This window comes from Podarcis gaigeae, assembly GCF_964106915.1.
Source record: "Podarcis gaigeae genome assembly, chromosome: 5".
NCBI lineage: Eukaryota > Metazoa > Chordata > Lepidosauria > Squamata > Lacertidae > Podarcis > Podarcis gaigeae.
The window spans coordinates 37,532,459-37,545,917 of NC_139681.1; the positions used below are offsets into that span (position 1 = coordinate 37,532,459).

Consider the following 13,459-nt stretch of genomic DNA (forward strand, 5'->3'; position numbering starts at 1 on the left):
CAGTGTGTTCACTGGCCAGCGGTTATACCCTCAGCAGCTTGGCTTCAGCATGAAAGAGGGAATGTTCATGTAAAGATTTATGTGCTCAAAGCTTCTCCGTGGGACTGAGGAGGATCTGCGTACAGCTAACCTAATATTGAATGAGTTTAAAGTTTATCTCATTCATGTTGATGTCAATTCCACTGAATTCAGTCCAGATGAGCATTCACATACTGGAGAGAACAAGCATACAGAATTCTTCCAGGTTTCACCAGTCCTGATTTTTCTAAAGCAGCAAATACCCGCCTGCTATCCAAATCTGTTGTTCTCCCCAACTTTGCCTTCTTCCTCATGGCCAACATTTAGACTAAGCTCCTTTCAGGAGCAAGGTTCCATCTCTTTCACTTAGGAAATAAAAACATACGCATTGATTCTAATAAATAAATAAATATGACCAATACACAAGCACAATATGGCTACCCACCCTCCAATCCATGTGTGTGTGTATGCACAGAATAGTACTAGATTGGGCTAGGAGTAAGTATAGTGGTACCTCGGGTTACATACACTTCAGGTTACATACGCTTCAGGTTACAGACTCCGCTAACCCAGAAATAGTACCTCGGGTTAAGAACAGGATGAGAACAGAAATCACGCAGCAGCGGCACGGCAGCAGCAGGAGGCCCCATTAGCTAAAGTGGTGCTTCAGGTTAAGAACAGTTTCAGGTTAAGAATGGACCTCCGGAACGAATTAAGTACTTAACCCGAGGTACTACTGTATAAGGCTAAATAATAAATCTGGATTATTATTTTTAACAGTACAAAATAGCTTTGGATCCAGAACCAGATATTTCAAGGACCGCTTCTTCCTCCATGAACTGGCTCATCAATTGCATTCCACCATCAAGGCAAGTGTGATTGGCAAGGGCAAAGTGCAGTGCCTTTTTGGTTGTGGCGCCCTAACTATGAAGCTCTTTCTCAAGGGAGGTTTAACTGGCCCCCTTCTCTGTTGTCCTTCAGGCAGTGGATCAAGACTTTTATTTTTCTTCCACCAGACTTGCAATGATTATTTGCTTATGGTTTCCTTTATCTCTTTTTAAATGGGCTGTAAATGCTCTTTTAAATTGATGCTGATATTTTATTTTTGTAAGCTATTGTGAGGGCTTTTCCTATCGCCAAAATGTTGCAAGAGTAAAACCAAGCAAATCCTTACACTGGAAAGGAAGCAGTTCATGAGTCAACTGCAATTAGCCATTTACTATCAGCGTAAGGGGAATAACCTAGATACTTTTGCTTTGAAACATTCCTACACAGCATCCTAGTACCAAAAGGTAACCCAATGCACCCAGGATGATTTGTAAACAAGTGCAGGTGTCAAAGATTTAGTAGCTCTTTAGGGAGTGCCACATGTTGCCTTAGTATAAATGGAGAAATCGTTCTAACAGACTGCAGCCCTGTGCAGAATTAGGCAGGCTTATGCCCACTGATTTAACGGGCTTGGGAACACCTAATTGCATGATGGGGCTGACAGAAAGACCCTGTTTACTATAGAATTATGCAAAGTTGGGAGGCCAATAGGAGGCAGAGGCAGGCACAATCAACTAAAGACTTGCCCATACTGCAGTTTAAAGTGACTAGCAAGCTTCCAGGACCTCCATTAATTCTCCCTTGTCTTCATGAGGTCCTCCTGCGAAGCACTGCCTTTGTCCACAATTCCCCCTTTCCTCATTCTGGATTTTCTCATACCAGGGATACTCCAGAAAGAAGTGGAAATCCGGATTGAGGGAGGGTAAAGTGTGAGAGCGCAGAGATTTGCAGGAGAACATCATATGGGCGACAGCAAATTAATGGAGGTATGGGAAGCTTGCTAGTCACATTAAACAGCAGTTTGTTTGTTTGGCCTGACTTTTTACACAGTGTATCTGTTCTTTTACATTTCAGGTACGAGGATAAACAAAGCAAAAGTGACCCCTGCTGGAACGGTTGTAGAACCTGCCTTTCTGCTCCAGTCAGACAATTTACTACTTCATTCAGTTTTTAGAGCCTTGCCGTAATGCATCGGTTAACTTCGCTCAAGGTCCCTCCATCAGTCTTGGCAACACAGTATCACAAAGCTGTGATTAGTCCTCATGCCTCAATAGGGGCAACTTTTTTAAAAATGGGAAACTTAAGATGCACTCAAGCAGAATCTCTAGCCATAATGTGAAGGGTGGGCTTTATTTAGAAGGTAGAAAAGCGACTGTGCACACAGATGCCTTAGACCTAAGGTGTCCTGCTTCTGTAAACAAAACAAATATTGTACCACAGCAGCCCGGTTCCAAGCCTTGTTTTATTCTAGATTAAATTCCTCCAGAACAATTACTCTCAATTCAATTTCTCCCTAACAAAGCTTGGAATCACCTCTCTACGTAAGACACACAGATAAAACCCACCCTGTGCAAATGTGTTACGGGTTTGGTTGCTCACCTCAAATGTTTCTGAGCAATTTCCTTCACAACCTACGCAGAAAACAAAGGTCAAGTGATCTTTAGAACAGCTTGCTATTGCTAAAAACAGACCAGAGCCACCAGTCAACATAAAAGCATGAGGAGACCAGTAAAAAATTCACTCTCTCTCATCATTCTTAAAACCACATTGGTGAAATGTATATCAGAATGAAGGTCAGCAAGCAGAGTAAAGAATCTACTTCAAATCCCAAAATCCTCAGTATGGCAACACGTGTTTTTTTTAAAATTAGGCCAACCAACATACCACAAAATAGTGATCAATTTTCTGAGTTCTTCAGAAAAGAACTCTCATCCTAAAGATGAAGCCTGCCATTATCCGAACTTAATCCACATTCCCGAGTGGATTAAGGAACAAACTCCTCTCTAACCCTCTCATGATATTCCTCATCTTCTCTGAATGAGAATTTCAGGGCATCTTCCCATCTGCACGCCGATCCACGCCAAAAAAACGCGGCGTCTGAAGCGGTGACCTGGTCTGCTGCTTCCCACACTGCAGCAGCCTCCCGAGGCGCTCGCACGTGCGAACGCACCCGTCGGCTGTCCCGCGAGCAAGTTTTACAAACACACCCAGCGTCCCAAGCCTGAGCTGCTTCGACGCAAGCCCCCTCCCCGGTTCCCTCGACGGCGCGCCGCCCGCTGCCCGCTCACCTGTCGATGCTGATCACGCAGAGGGTCATGATGGAGGCGGTGCAGCACATCACGTCCATGGCGATGAAGACATTGCAGAAGACGCTGCCGAAGATCCACTCGCCGCCGATGAGGTCGGTGACGCTGACGAAGGGCATGACGGCCACGGCCACCGACAGGTCGGCCAGCGCCAGCGACACGATGAGATAGTTGGAGGGCTGCCGGAGCTTCTTGACGAAGCAGACGGAGATGACCACCAGGCAGTTGCCGGCGATGGTCAGCAGGGTGATGAGCGACAGCGCGGCCCCGATGACCACTTTCTCCACGTTGCCGTAGCTCAGGATCTGCTCCCCGCACTGCGTGTCGTTGTCCGCGAAGCCCGGGCTGGGGCTGCTGCTGCCGCTGCCGGCGCCGCTACCGCTGCCGCTGCCCGCATGGCCGCCTCCCCCGGGGCTGGCCGTGACCCCTTGCAAGAGCTTGCCGCCTATCCCTAAGCGGGGCGGGTGCAGCGAGCCCGAAATCATCGCCGCCGCCGCCGCTGCCGCGCCGCCGGAGCCCAGCTGCCGGGGAGCGTGGGGCGCGAAGCAGCGCCGCGGGCTGGAGACGAGCGGGCAGCTGCCGGCGCCGTGGACGTCGAGGACCATATTGAGGAGGGCTGCCCACCAAGCCAGCAGCAGCCAGCCCCCCGCATGGCCGCCTCTCCGCGCCGCCGCGGCGACTCCCAGCGCTCTGGCGGCGGCGGCGAGGGGCTCCGCCTGCCCGGGCAGGGAGCTCTCCCTCTGCCTCGGCGCCAGCCACCCCCGCCGCCACCAGCACGATCCCCGCGCAGATCCCGCCGCTGCCCCGGCGCCGAGGGCTCTAGCATAGTCCGCTCGGCTCCCGCTCGACGCCGAGGTCCGCCTCCGCAGGGGGCAGTGTGAGCTCCGACACAGCCCAGCCCATTGGCTCAGCCGCAAGCGGGACGCGACAGCCCCACGCGAGCCGGTCGAGGTCCGGCCGGGAAGTTTCGAGGCAGCGACGGCGCTGCTGCAGCCCTCTGCGCAAGCAGCCGCGTCCCTCGACGAAGAGCACCGTCGGAGGCGTGGCCGTGGCGCGCGCTCTGGCCCCAGGGGCAGGGCTCCGTCGAAGGCAGGGCTGCCTGCCTGCCCCCCACCCCTGAATAGATCTCGCGGCGCGGCGCCGACGTTGCACCCTGGGACACGTGCACCGACGGCACTGCGCGCTGCTGAGAAGTCAGAGCGCCGTTCCGTCTCCGCGCCTGGTTCACGCGTTCGCGTTTCTGGATTCCACGCGGTGTATCGCAGGCGCTGCGGGGACTATTCACATGCGGCTAGGTGGGGCCGACTGCTGAGAAGATGGCACGCGATGCAATGTGAAGTGATCCTGTCTTGGTACCCATACCCCCCCCTTCCCCGTATGATTCAGCAGGGCTTTGGACAGCAGGGCAGGCAGAAAACCAACAGGGTGTGGTTATTCACACCACTGAACCTCCTCCCCAGATATTAGGCAAGGGTAACAGAAGGTGTGAGTTCCAGTCTTTTCCTTTAAAATTGCCCTCTGTGTGTGCCTAAATGGGCCAGCACCATCCCATTTTATTTTCTTCCAGCCTTCCGTACTTCCATTAATTCTCCTCCAAATTCCATTAGTTCTCCAAATTACTTCCTTCCCTCACCTTCCCTTCCTTCAGTCCAGGTTTCCCATCTCCTTTTCCGCGTGTCCATAGAACACACAGAAATCCAGAATAAGGGAGAGAGAGAAAAATCCAGATTGTTTGCAGGGAGACTGGACAATGTTTGCTCTTTAATGAGCGCTCACCCTGAACTTGCGGGTATGTGACTGCATCTCACCTGAAAATAGAAACTCTCTTAATTACCTTTGTGGTGATTCCGCTGCCTCAGCCCAGCACCCCCACCTTCTCGCACCCCTGCCAGCTGCTGAAGACCAGGGTGCGAAGGAACTGGAAGTAAAGAACCATGAAGCCAGAGCAGTGCTGATTCACTGCAATAAGAAAAAGGAGAAATGGCGAGGCTATATTTGACAAGAGGCCTGCCGCTGGATGGACACAGCATTTTCAGAGGCAAAGCTGCTCGCATTGTTTGGAGGGTGGGAGCAAGATGGCTCCATTTCAATATAGGCCAGGTTCAGTGACCTCAAATAAAGAGTGTGGGGGATCTTTCTTTTTTTATTTTAAGCCCAGCTGAAAAGGGGTTGGGGTGGCATCTGAACCTCAAAGCTGCTTTTGGGGCCCCTCCTGCAGTTTTTTATGTGAGTGTATGGACTTCAGTAATGCAGAATAGGAGGAAGTGGAAGGGAGGTATTCAGAATTCAAATGCGCTTTCTGGCTAATAGCAGTTTTAGATTCTCTTGTGTAAAGCTGCACAGATCATCTACGTGAGCCAGGAGTGCAGACCTGGAGCGATTAGGAAGAGAATGAAACGCCATTGAGAAGGTTCAGAGAACCTTTTCTCACATCACAACCAGCCAGCCTGGCTGAATGGGGCCAAATCTAGTCCAGTGTTTCCCAAACTCACGTCGCCAGCTGTTTTTGGACCACAACTCCCATCATCCCTAGCTAGCAGGACCAGTGGTCAGGGATGATGGGAACTGTAGTCCAAAAACAGCTGGAGACCCAAGTTTGGGAAACACTGACCTAGTCCAATTGCCCTGTTCTTACCCATGGGAAGCCCCCCAAGCAGGACCTGAACGCAAATACCCATCTCCCCACTTGTGATTCCCAGCAACTGGTATAGGGAGGCATCTTGCCTCCAGCAGCAGACATCAACTATGCAGGCAGTAAGTGGGGATAGATCTGGGCTCAGACACTTCAGAAATCATTTAATCGTACAGATTTTATTAGTTATCTGTGCCACCAGATGACTACGTTCACAGGGCTGCTTGCATCGAATGCATGAAGATAAAATTGCTCCAAGCACCTTTGCCAGCAGGGCCAAGAGGGAGGGAGGGGTGGGAGTTGGAGTCCAACTGACCACAGGTTCCCCATCTGTTTGACATCCCAAATTAGGTGCTGCTGCCGTAGCAGAAAAGGGTTGCTTTTTCTATTGAAAAGTGTGGCTTTCCTAAAGGAGCAGCGAGTGAGCTTCCTGCTCCGTGTTAAGCTGTAATAGAAATGTAATGTTACATCTGTCTTCACCTGAATATCCCCTTTGCGCCTTTGCCTTGGGCTACTTCTGTGCTCTGTGTAGCAGCAAGGCATGTGGAGAGAGAGAGAGACCCGTGGTTCTCTCTCTGCGGTCTGGCAGGGAACACCAAAACAGGCTGGCGCAAGGAAAGGCCATAGCTCAGAGGCAGAACATCTGCCTTGCTTGCAGAAGGTCCTAAGTTCAGTTCCCAGCATCTCCAGATAGGGCCAGGAATGACTCCCTCCCTGAAACCCCACAGAGCTGCTGCCACTCACTGTAGACAGTACTGAACTAGATGGACCAATGATTCTGACTTGGTATAAGGTAGTTTGCTGTCTTCCTTTTTAAGCTGTGCGCAGACAGTAAGCCCTCTAATTTCTGGAGTGCTTCTTTCTGAAAATTGGATAGGATTTTGAAGGGTGCAAGAGAGAGAGAGAGATGGGAACTGTTTCTGAAAGGGAAAAAGAGACAGAAGTACATGGGTGTATGGGAAGCCAGCCTGTGCCTCCTACATTGTTGCACAGAGGGAAGACACTTAAATGAAATATTCCTCATCGCCGTAAAGCGGATGGCATACTCCGGTTAGAATGAGGTGTGGGATTTCACAGCCTCGGGAGCCTTGCACTACATTTGGCAATCTGCATTGAGCCATGTGTTTCGGCAACATTTCTAGCACTTCATATAAATGGATCTGTTCAGGGCTTTCTTCTCCAATTCCCCATTTTTAGCTGCTCTCGTTTTTATCTGCACTATGAGAGTTCAAGGAAGCTTACCACCTACCACTTTGAAATTTGATGGGCTGCCGATTCAGGTTTCCCCTCCTGCCTTGCCCTGGACAGCAGTGGACGTCTTATGACGGTGGAGGGAGCGGGAAGAGATATGTACGAGGCGGGTTGTGGAAGCAGATGCTGATCACAACTCACGTTCTCCTCCTACCCAGCCTGGCCAAAAGAAAAACAGTATATTTCACTCCAAACCTAGAGAGGTAAAACGACTGTTCTTTCTGTCAGCAGCACTGCATCCATGTGAGCTTGGCTGGGGAAACCATTAGATTTTCAAAAAAAATTCAGCTCCATCCTACAGAAGCAAGTCCTATCGGTTTCAATAGGCCTGGCCTCTTGAGGCGACCTTTTTTTCTTGAATAAAGAGTTAGCTGCACGACATTGTGTGATTTATTGCTGAGCTGCTCTTGGCACCTCTTGGCAACTAACTAAAATTATTATTATTATTAAGTCCACTTGACAAGCAGGTTAGGATTTTATGCTCCCCATGTGGACAATACAGTAATATGTTTCAGGGAATCCCAGCATGACATGACCAGCCAGCAGACTCTACTGCCAGAAGTGGAACAGCAAATGTTGCCCTCCAGCCCACCCAGTGAAGGTGCATGATACCCAAGACAGATCAAATTATTTTAGTACCTGAGGCACAAAACCCTACAAGTGCAGTAAAAATACAATAATAAATAACCAACAATTAGCTAATATGTGGTTGGGATTGCCCTACAGCATGGCTAGTTTCCTGGGAGGACAGACTGATTCTGTTTCTTTATCAATGTACAGGTTGAATCGATGGGTAGCAAGGATGGTCACAGGCAGAGACAGTGCCAGCCTCAGAACAGCATCGCTTCAGTCCCCCAAGAGCCTAAAAAGCAGCAGGAGGAGCCTCTTTGCAAGGCAGACAGGGTCTCTCTCTGGCAAAGCTGAAAATGCATCTTTCTCTGCTTGCATCGTAATCCCAAGACAGGCTTTCAGCAGCCACCTGTACGGACGTTCCTAGCTGAGCTGTTTTCACACAGGAGCACTTGGTGATCCAGCACAGACCAAGATGTCTATGGCTGTTGGATGAGGAAGGAAAACAGATTGACTGTTACTGTGTGTGTGTATTTTGCTCTGCTTTCAGGCCAGTTGAAGGAAGGAAAGTGAGAAGAAAGGCTGTCTTTCTCACCCACTCCCCAGATACCCCCTTTTTTTATTTCAGCAGTTTGGACTCCTAAGAATAAGACTAATCAAAGATGCACATGTCATACCTGGTCATGATGCAAAATGTGTGATTCCTTATAACTAGAAAGATAAGGGTATACTCTACCATCTCAACTACTGCATAATAGCTTAAGCCTCATATGAAGTATGAGGTACTGACATCCACATTTAGGACCTTGTAGCTGTTATGGCCTCTCCCCATTTTTCCCTGGTAAAATAACTTCTCTCCAGGAGCACATGTACATTAGTAAAATTTGGTGCAGAATCTTTCTGCAGATCTCAGCTGCAACCCCCCAAGCTGCTCTGAATCCATCTGCCTTAACTCCTTTGAGAGGTTTGCTTTGCGTGAGCCTCGTCAAAATGAAGGGGAGCTGTCCTCACGGTGCCCTTCTCTCTACAGCTGCATTTTGTTTAAAAGAAAATCCTTGAATGCTGAAGATATTTAAAATCCACTTTGCTCCTTCCCAGGAGGCAACTCTCTGCTGCCTCCGCCTCCAAAAATGTAATCGGACCATTGCAGACCTCAAGTTTCACAAAGCTTCTGAAGCAGAATAATCTGTTAATGTTCCAGCAAGTTTACCAAATGCTTCTCCTGGCTCACAGCGAATAAACCCAGCTGCATCTTACCATGCTGGAGAAGGGGACTGAAGACTCTTAACAGTGTGGAATACTGCCAAGTTATCCCCCCAAAAGCTGTTCTCCATCCTGTGCCAAGCAACACTCCCCATAGAGAAGGCATTGGCGTCTCCAGTTTTCTCCAGCATCAAATCGAGCTATGTCAACCATAATAACTAAAATAGCATCAAGAGTTTGGAGGAAGCCACTAGGAATCTTGGCTCCTTTCAGCTTCATGGCGACATACCTCAATAAGGCAGAAAGAATAATGTCCAATTGCTACTCAGAATCGAAACGGAAATAAATGTTTTGCCCCATTCCTACCCTGCTCGTCTTTCTTTAAAACAAATATGGAAAGGTAGATTTCTACATTGCAGGGGGTTGGGCCAGAGGACCCTTCTATGAATAATTCTAAGTTCAAGAAGAAAATGGCCGCCCAGCCTCGTAATCTCTCAGTTCTGGTGAATAGAAGGCACTATCTTCTTCTAGATCTTTTCCTGCATGGGGTGCATTCAGATTAACAGCATGCCACATGACAAGTACATGACCCACCACAAACATGCATGTCTGAATTGGCCCTAACAGGACAAGCACCCCTAAAGACCTAGCCTCTTTCACTTGGCTTCTTGTTGAAAAGGAGCCTTTTCTCTCCCAGGATGGGTCTTGAACCCTAAGCCCCCAGGAGGCTGTGCAGGCTTCCTGTAGGTACTGTGGGCTTCCCTTCCCTTTGTGTTTTGTGCAGAGAAGCCATGCTTAGGATGAAGGAGCAGAAGGGGAGTCAGATTGCAAGGATGCCTGAGGGCTGGCAGCAGCAGGAGGCTGCCGGAGGGACATCATCTCAGGTGTCATGTGTGTTGTGATGCAGAAGGAGGGTCCCCCATTATGGTGAGCTCATTGGATTCCCTTGCAGGCAGTGTGTGGGCCTTGTTGCTGGCACAGTCCTTGACTGGTGACTAAGGGAGGCATTTTCAGGCAAGCTTGGGACATGTCTGTCATTTCCCCTTCACTAAATTTGGGTTTTCTTCTTGTTTATTTTTCACCTCTTGGATTGAGCTTGTATATTAGAATTAGAATTAGAATTAGAATTAGAATTAGAATTTATATACTGCCCTATACCCGGAGGTCTCAGGGCAGTTTACAGAACAAGATCAACATATAAATCCACAATATATATAACCAAAATAAAAACCACAACCCAATAACAACCCCCAAAAAGAGCCACATTTTAAAAGGGCATAGGATGTCAATCAAATCAACCAAAGGCCTGGTTAAAAAGGAATGTTTTTGCCTGGCACCTAAAGGGGTATAATGAAGGTGCCAGGCGAACTTCCCTGGGGAGAGCATTCCACAGATGGGGAGCCACTGCAGGGAAGGCCCATTGTCGTGTTGCCACCCTCTGGACCTCTCAGGGAGGAGGCACATGAAGGAGGGCCTCAGAAGGTGATCTCAAGGTCTGGGTAGGTTTATATGGAATGAGGTGGTCCTTGAGGTATTGCGGTCCTGAGCCGTTTAAGGCTTTATAGGTCAGAACCAGCACTTGGAATTGGGCCTGGAAACTATTTGGTAGCCAGTGCAGCCAGACCAGGATCAACGTAATATGCTCAAACTGTCTTGTATAGGATTTGGAAGTGGTTCCACTGGTGTAGCAAAGACTTCTCCCCAACCAAACCTGACAGTTATGGGATTGTTTGGTAATTCACCTCAATGTGGAAGAGATTCTCTGGAGGTAGCAACTTGAGAAACTATCACGCTTCATCCCTTCTTTCAGTCCAACTGCTTCCCGGTTGCTAGCAATAGACAGATAACTAGTGTCCTTTGCAATATACTTCCTTATAGGTGCTAGCATAATGTTCTTAAATGCCAAGGTTTTGTCTAGTCTCAGGTGGGAGTCTTAAAAGAGAAGAAGAAGAGTTTGGATTTGATATCCTGCCTTTCACTCCCCTTCAGGAGTCTCGAAGCGGCTAACATTCTCCTTTCCCTTCCTCCCCCACAACAAACACTCTGTGAGGTGAGTGGGGCTGAGAGACTTCAAAGAAGGCATTGGCCCAAGGTCACCCAGCAGCTGCATGTGGAGGTGCGGAGACGCGAACCCGGTTCCCCAGATTCGAGACTACAGCTCTTAACCACTACACCACACTGGCTCTCTTATCATTCCACAGACTGCCCCCCACTCTATGTGAAGGTGACCCAGTTTGTCCTCTGTCTCGTTCTTACTTCATTTCCTCCTTTGTCCTATCCCTCTTTCCCTTTTTCTGACAACAAACAATGTAATCTCTACAATTCCTTTTAAAGTTATGTAAATTCTTGCCATTATGAGCTGAAAACAACAAAAACTCTGTGCTGGAGATACGTTGTCTAAATATTTATCATTTTTTAAAAAATGAAAGTCTTAAGTAAGTTCTGAAGCTGTGTCATATTTTAGCTTGATATTGATTCCCACCATGAACTGTTTATCAAATGCAGCTCTTGTTTGACTTCCAGGAGAGATGTTGCAGCTGCTGTCTCCTGTGCTGCCATCTCTGCGTTTTGCACAAATAAATCTCCGTCACTTTGCAGCAGAAGGAGGCGGCAATAAAACTCACTTCTCTGGCACTGTCAAAATACATTTCAACGTCTTGACAATTTAAATGCGGAATAAAGGTTTTGCTGATTTAAACAAATTCTGACTCAGTGTGTAGGAATGGGAAATCAAAATATCTTTTTATGGATCTGAGACGAGGTCATTTTCCCATGTATCAATTTCTCTAGGTGCCTGGATGGAGACATCTGCACATAGTGTGCATACTTCAGAATACTTTCAGGTAATAGTTTTGCAGTTATCAATACTGCAATCCGTTGTGCTCTCTTAAATTCATGTAAGAAAAATAAATGCAGGACCCTAAATCTGTGTCTAAGAACACAGGAAGAGCCCTGCTAGATCGGACTACGGGACCATCTAGTCCAGCACTGAAATAATAATAATAATAATAATAATAATAATAATAATAATAATAATTTATTATTTATATCCTGCCCATCTGGCTGGGCCTCCCCAGCCACTCTGGGCGGCTTCCATAGAAACAGTAAAAGGTGTTGTAAAAGGCATCTGACTCGATGCAAGTATTATTTTCGCTATCTGGCATGCTCCAAATTAGAATGCCGCCTGATCCGAAGCGCTGAACGTTTTGACAGCATAAAGAGGAAATGCAATTTCCCCATGAATTGTTTTAAAGGCTATTTAGCAGTAGTCGTTTTAGTGTCTCAAAAGCACACAATAGCAAAAGGCATTTGTGTACATAGGCATGATTAAGAAAAAACAACAACCATAAACTTAATGATTGACTCGAGTTTGGAACAGAGGAAAGTGAAAGCGCACCTAGTAGCCTAAGCTGGATAGAAAAGCCAACTTCTGATAAGCTTCCACATCAGTGCCGGATTTACTTTTACAGTGGTACCTCAGGTTACATACACTTCAGGTTACAGACTCTGCTAACCCAGAAATAGTGCTTCAGGTTAAGAACTTTGCTTCAGGATGAGAACAGAAATCGTGCTCCGGCGGCGCGATGGCAGAAGGAGGCCCCATTACCTAAAGTGGTGCTTCAGGTTAAGAACAGTTTCAGGTTAAGTACGGACCTCCGGAACAAATTAAGTACTTAACCCAAGGTACCACTGTAAGCCAAACAAGATATAGCTTAGGACCCCACCCCTTGGGAGCCCTCCAAAAATATACTTCTTCTTAATTGTATTTCACTATTAATATACTTCTTCTTGTATTTCAGTTCAACAGTTACTTTGATAAAATACATATTTTGTTATGTGCAAATGGCTTTAGATACCTATTAGGTCCATAACTTACCTTATAGCATATATACAACACAAAAAACAATGACAATTTGTTGTTGACAAAGGACAGCGGGACATATAAAGGGCCCCATTACCTTCAGTAGCTTAGGGCCTCATCAAACCTAAATCTGGCCCTGCTCCACAGGAAAGAGTTCCAAAGTCAGGGGTTCTGTCCACACACTTATCTAGCCAAGGACTATCCGTTCATGACGATGGCAGTAGCCATTTGTCTTTTTCCTCATTGTGCACATATGGCATCATGTAAGCCTGGCATTCCACACAAAGCCCTATGTGTGCACACAGCATAAAGCATAAGCTAAGCCTATCTTCCCCAAATTTAATCATATGATTATGTGAACTGGACCTTGGCACGTATGAAAGCATGCATGCACACATCATCTGCCATGGCGGTTGTTTGCATGTGTAAATTGGCCCTAGATCCATCTGTGGTGAATGCTTTGGCTTCAGCATCACAGGATGTCTACTCAGAAGAAAGCCAGATTGAGTTCAGTGGGCCTTACTCCCAGGTAAGGGTGTGGGGAGCTATAGTGTTTTATCTAGGCAGCCAGGGCTCCTCCAGATGACAAGATCTTTCTGCACCAGGTCAGTGAGGACCACATGCTTTTTAAAATTCTCCCGTATATACAGAACTTCCTGTGTGCCTTTTGGGTTGTATCTGTAGGTTTCCCCCTCTGTGTCAAATAACTGGGGTCAAATAAGTGTTGTTTACTTTTTATAACCTATGGAAGATAGATTTCCCTTGGGAGGACTCTCCTTCCTTGAAGGT

At 47.5% G+C, this 13,459-nt stretch overlaps 1 protein-coding gene across 2 annotated transcripts in view; it reads right to left on the bottom strand.

Moving 5' to 3' along the window:
• The window catches only part of HTR7 (5-hydroxytryptamine receptor 7), a 41,821-nt gene extending 37,944 nt beyond the window's left edge, over positions 1-3,877 (bottom strand). For both annotated transcript variants that reach the window (XR_014564866.1, XM_083740917.1), the window contains exon 1: positions 3,135-3,877. Coding sequence is in view for 1 of the 2 variants with exons in the window: in XM_083740917.1 (XP_083597043.1) it covers positions 3,135-3,757 (623 nt within the window). In the remaining variant the exon portion in view is untranslated. The remainder of the gene's footprint in view (positions 1-3,134) is intronic.
• Between the last annotated feature and the right edge of the window lie 9,582 nt (positions 3,878-13,459).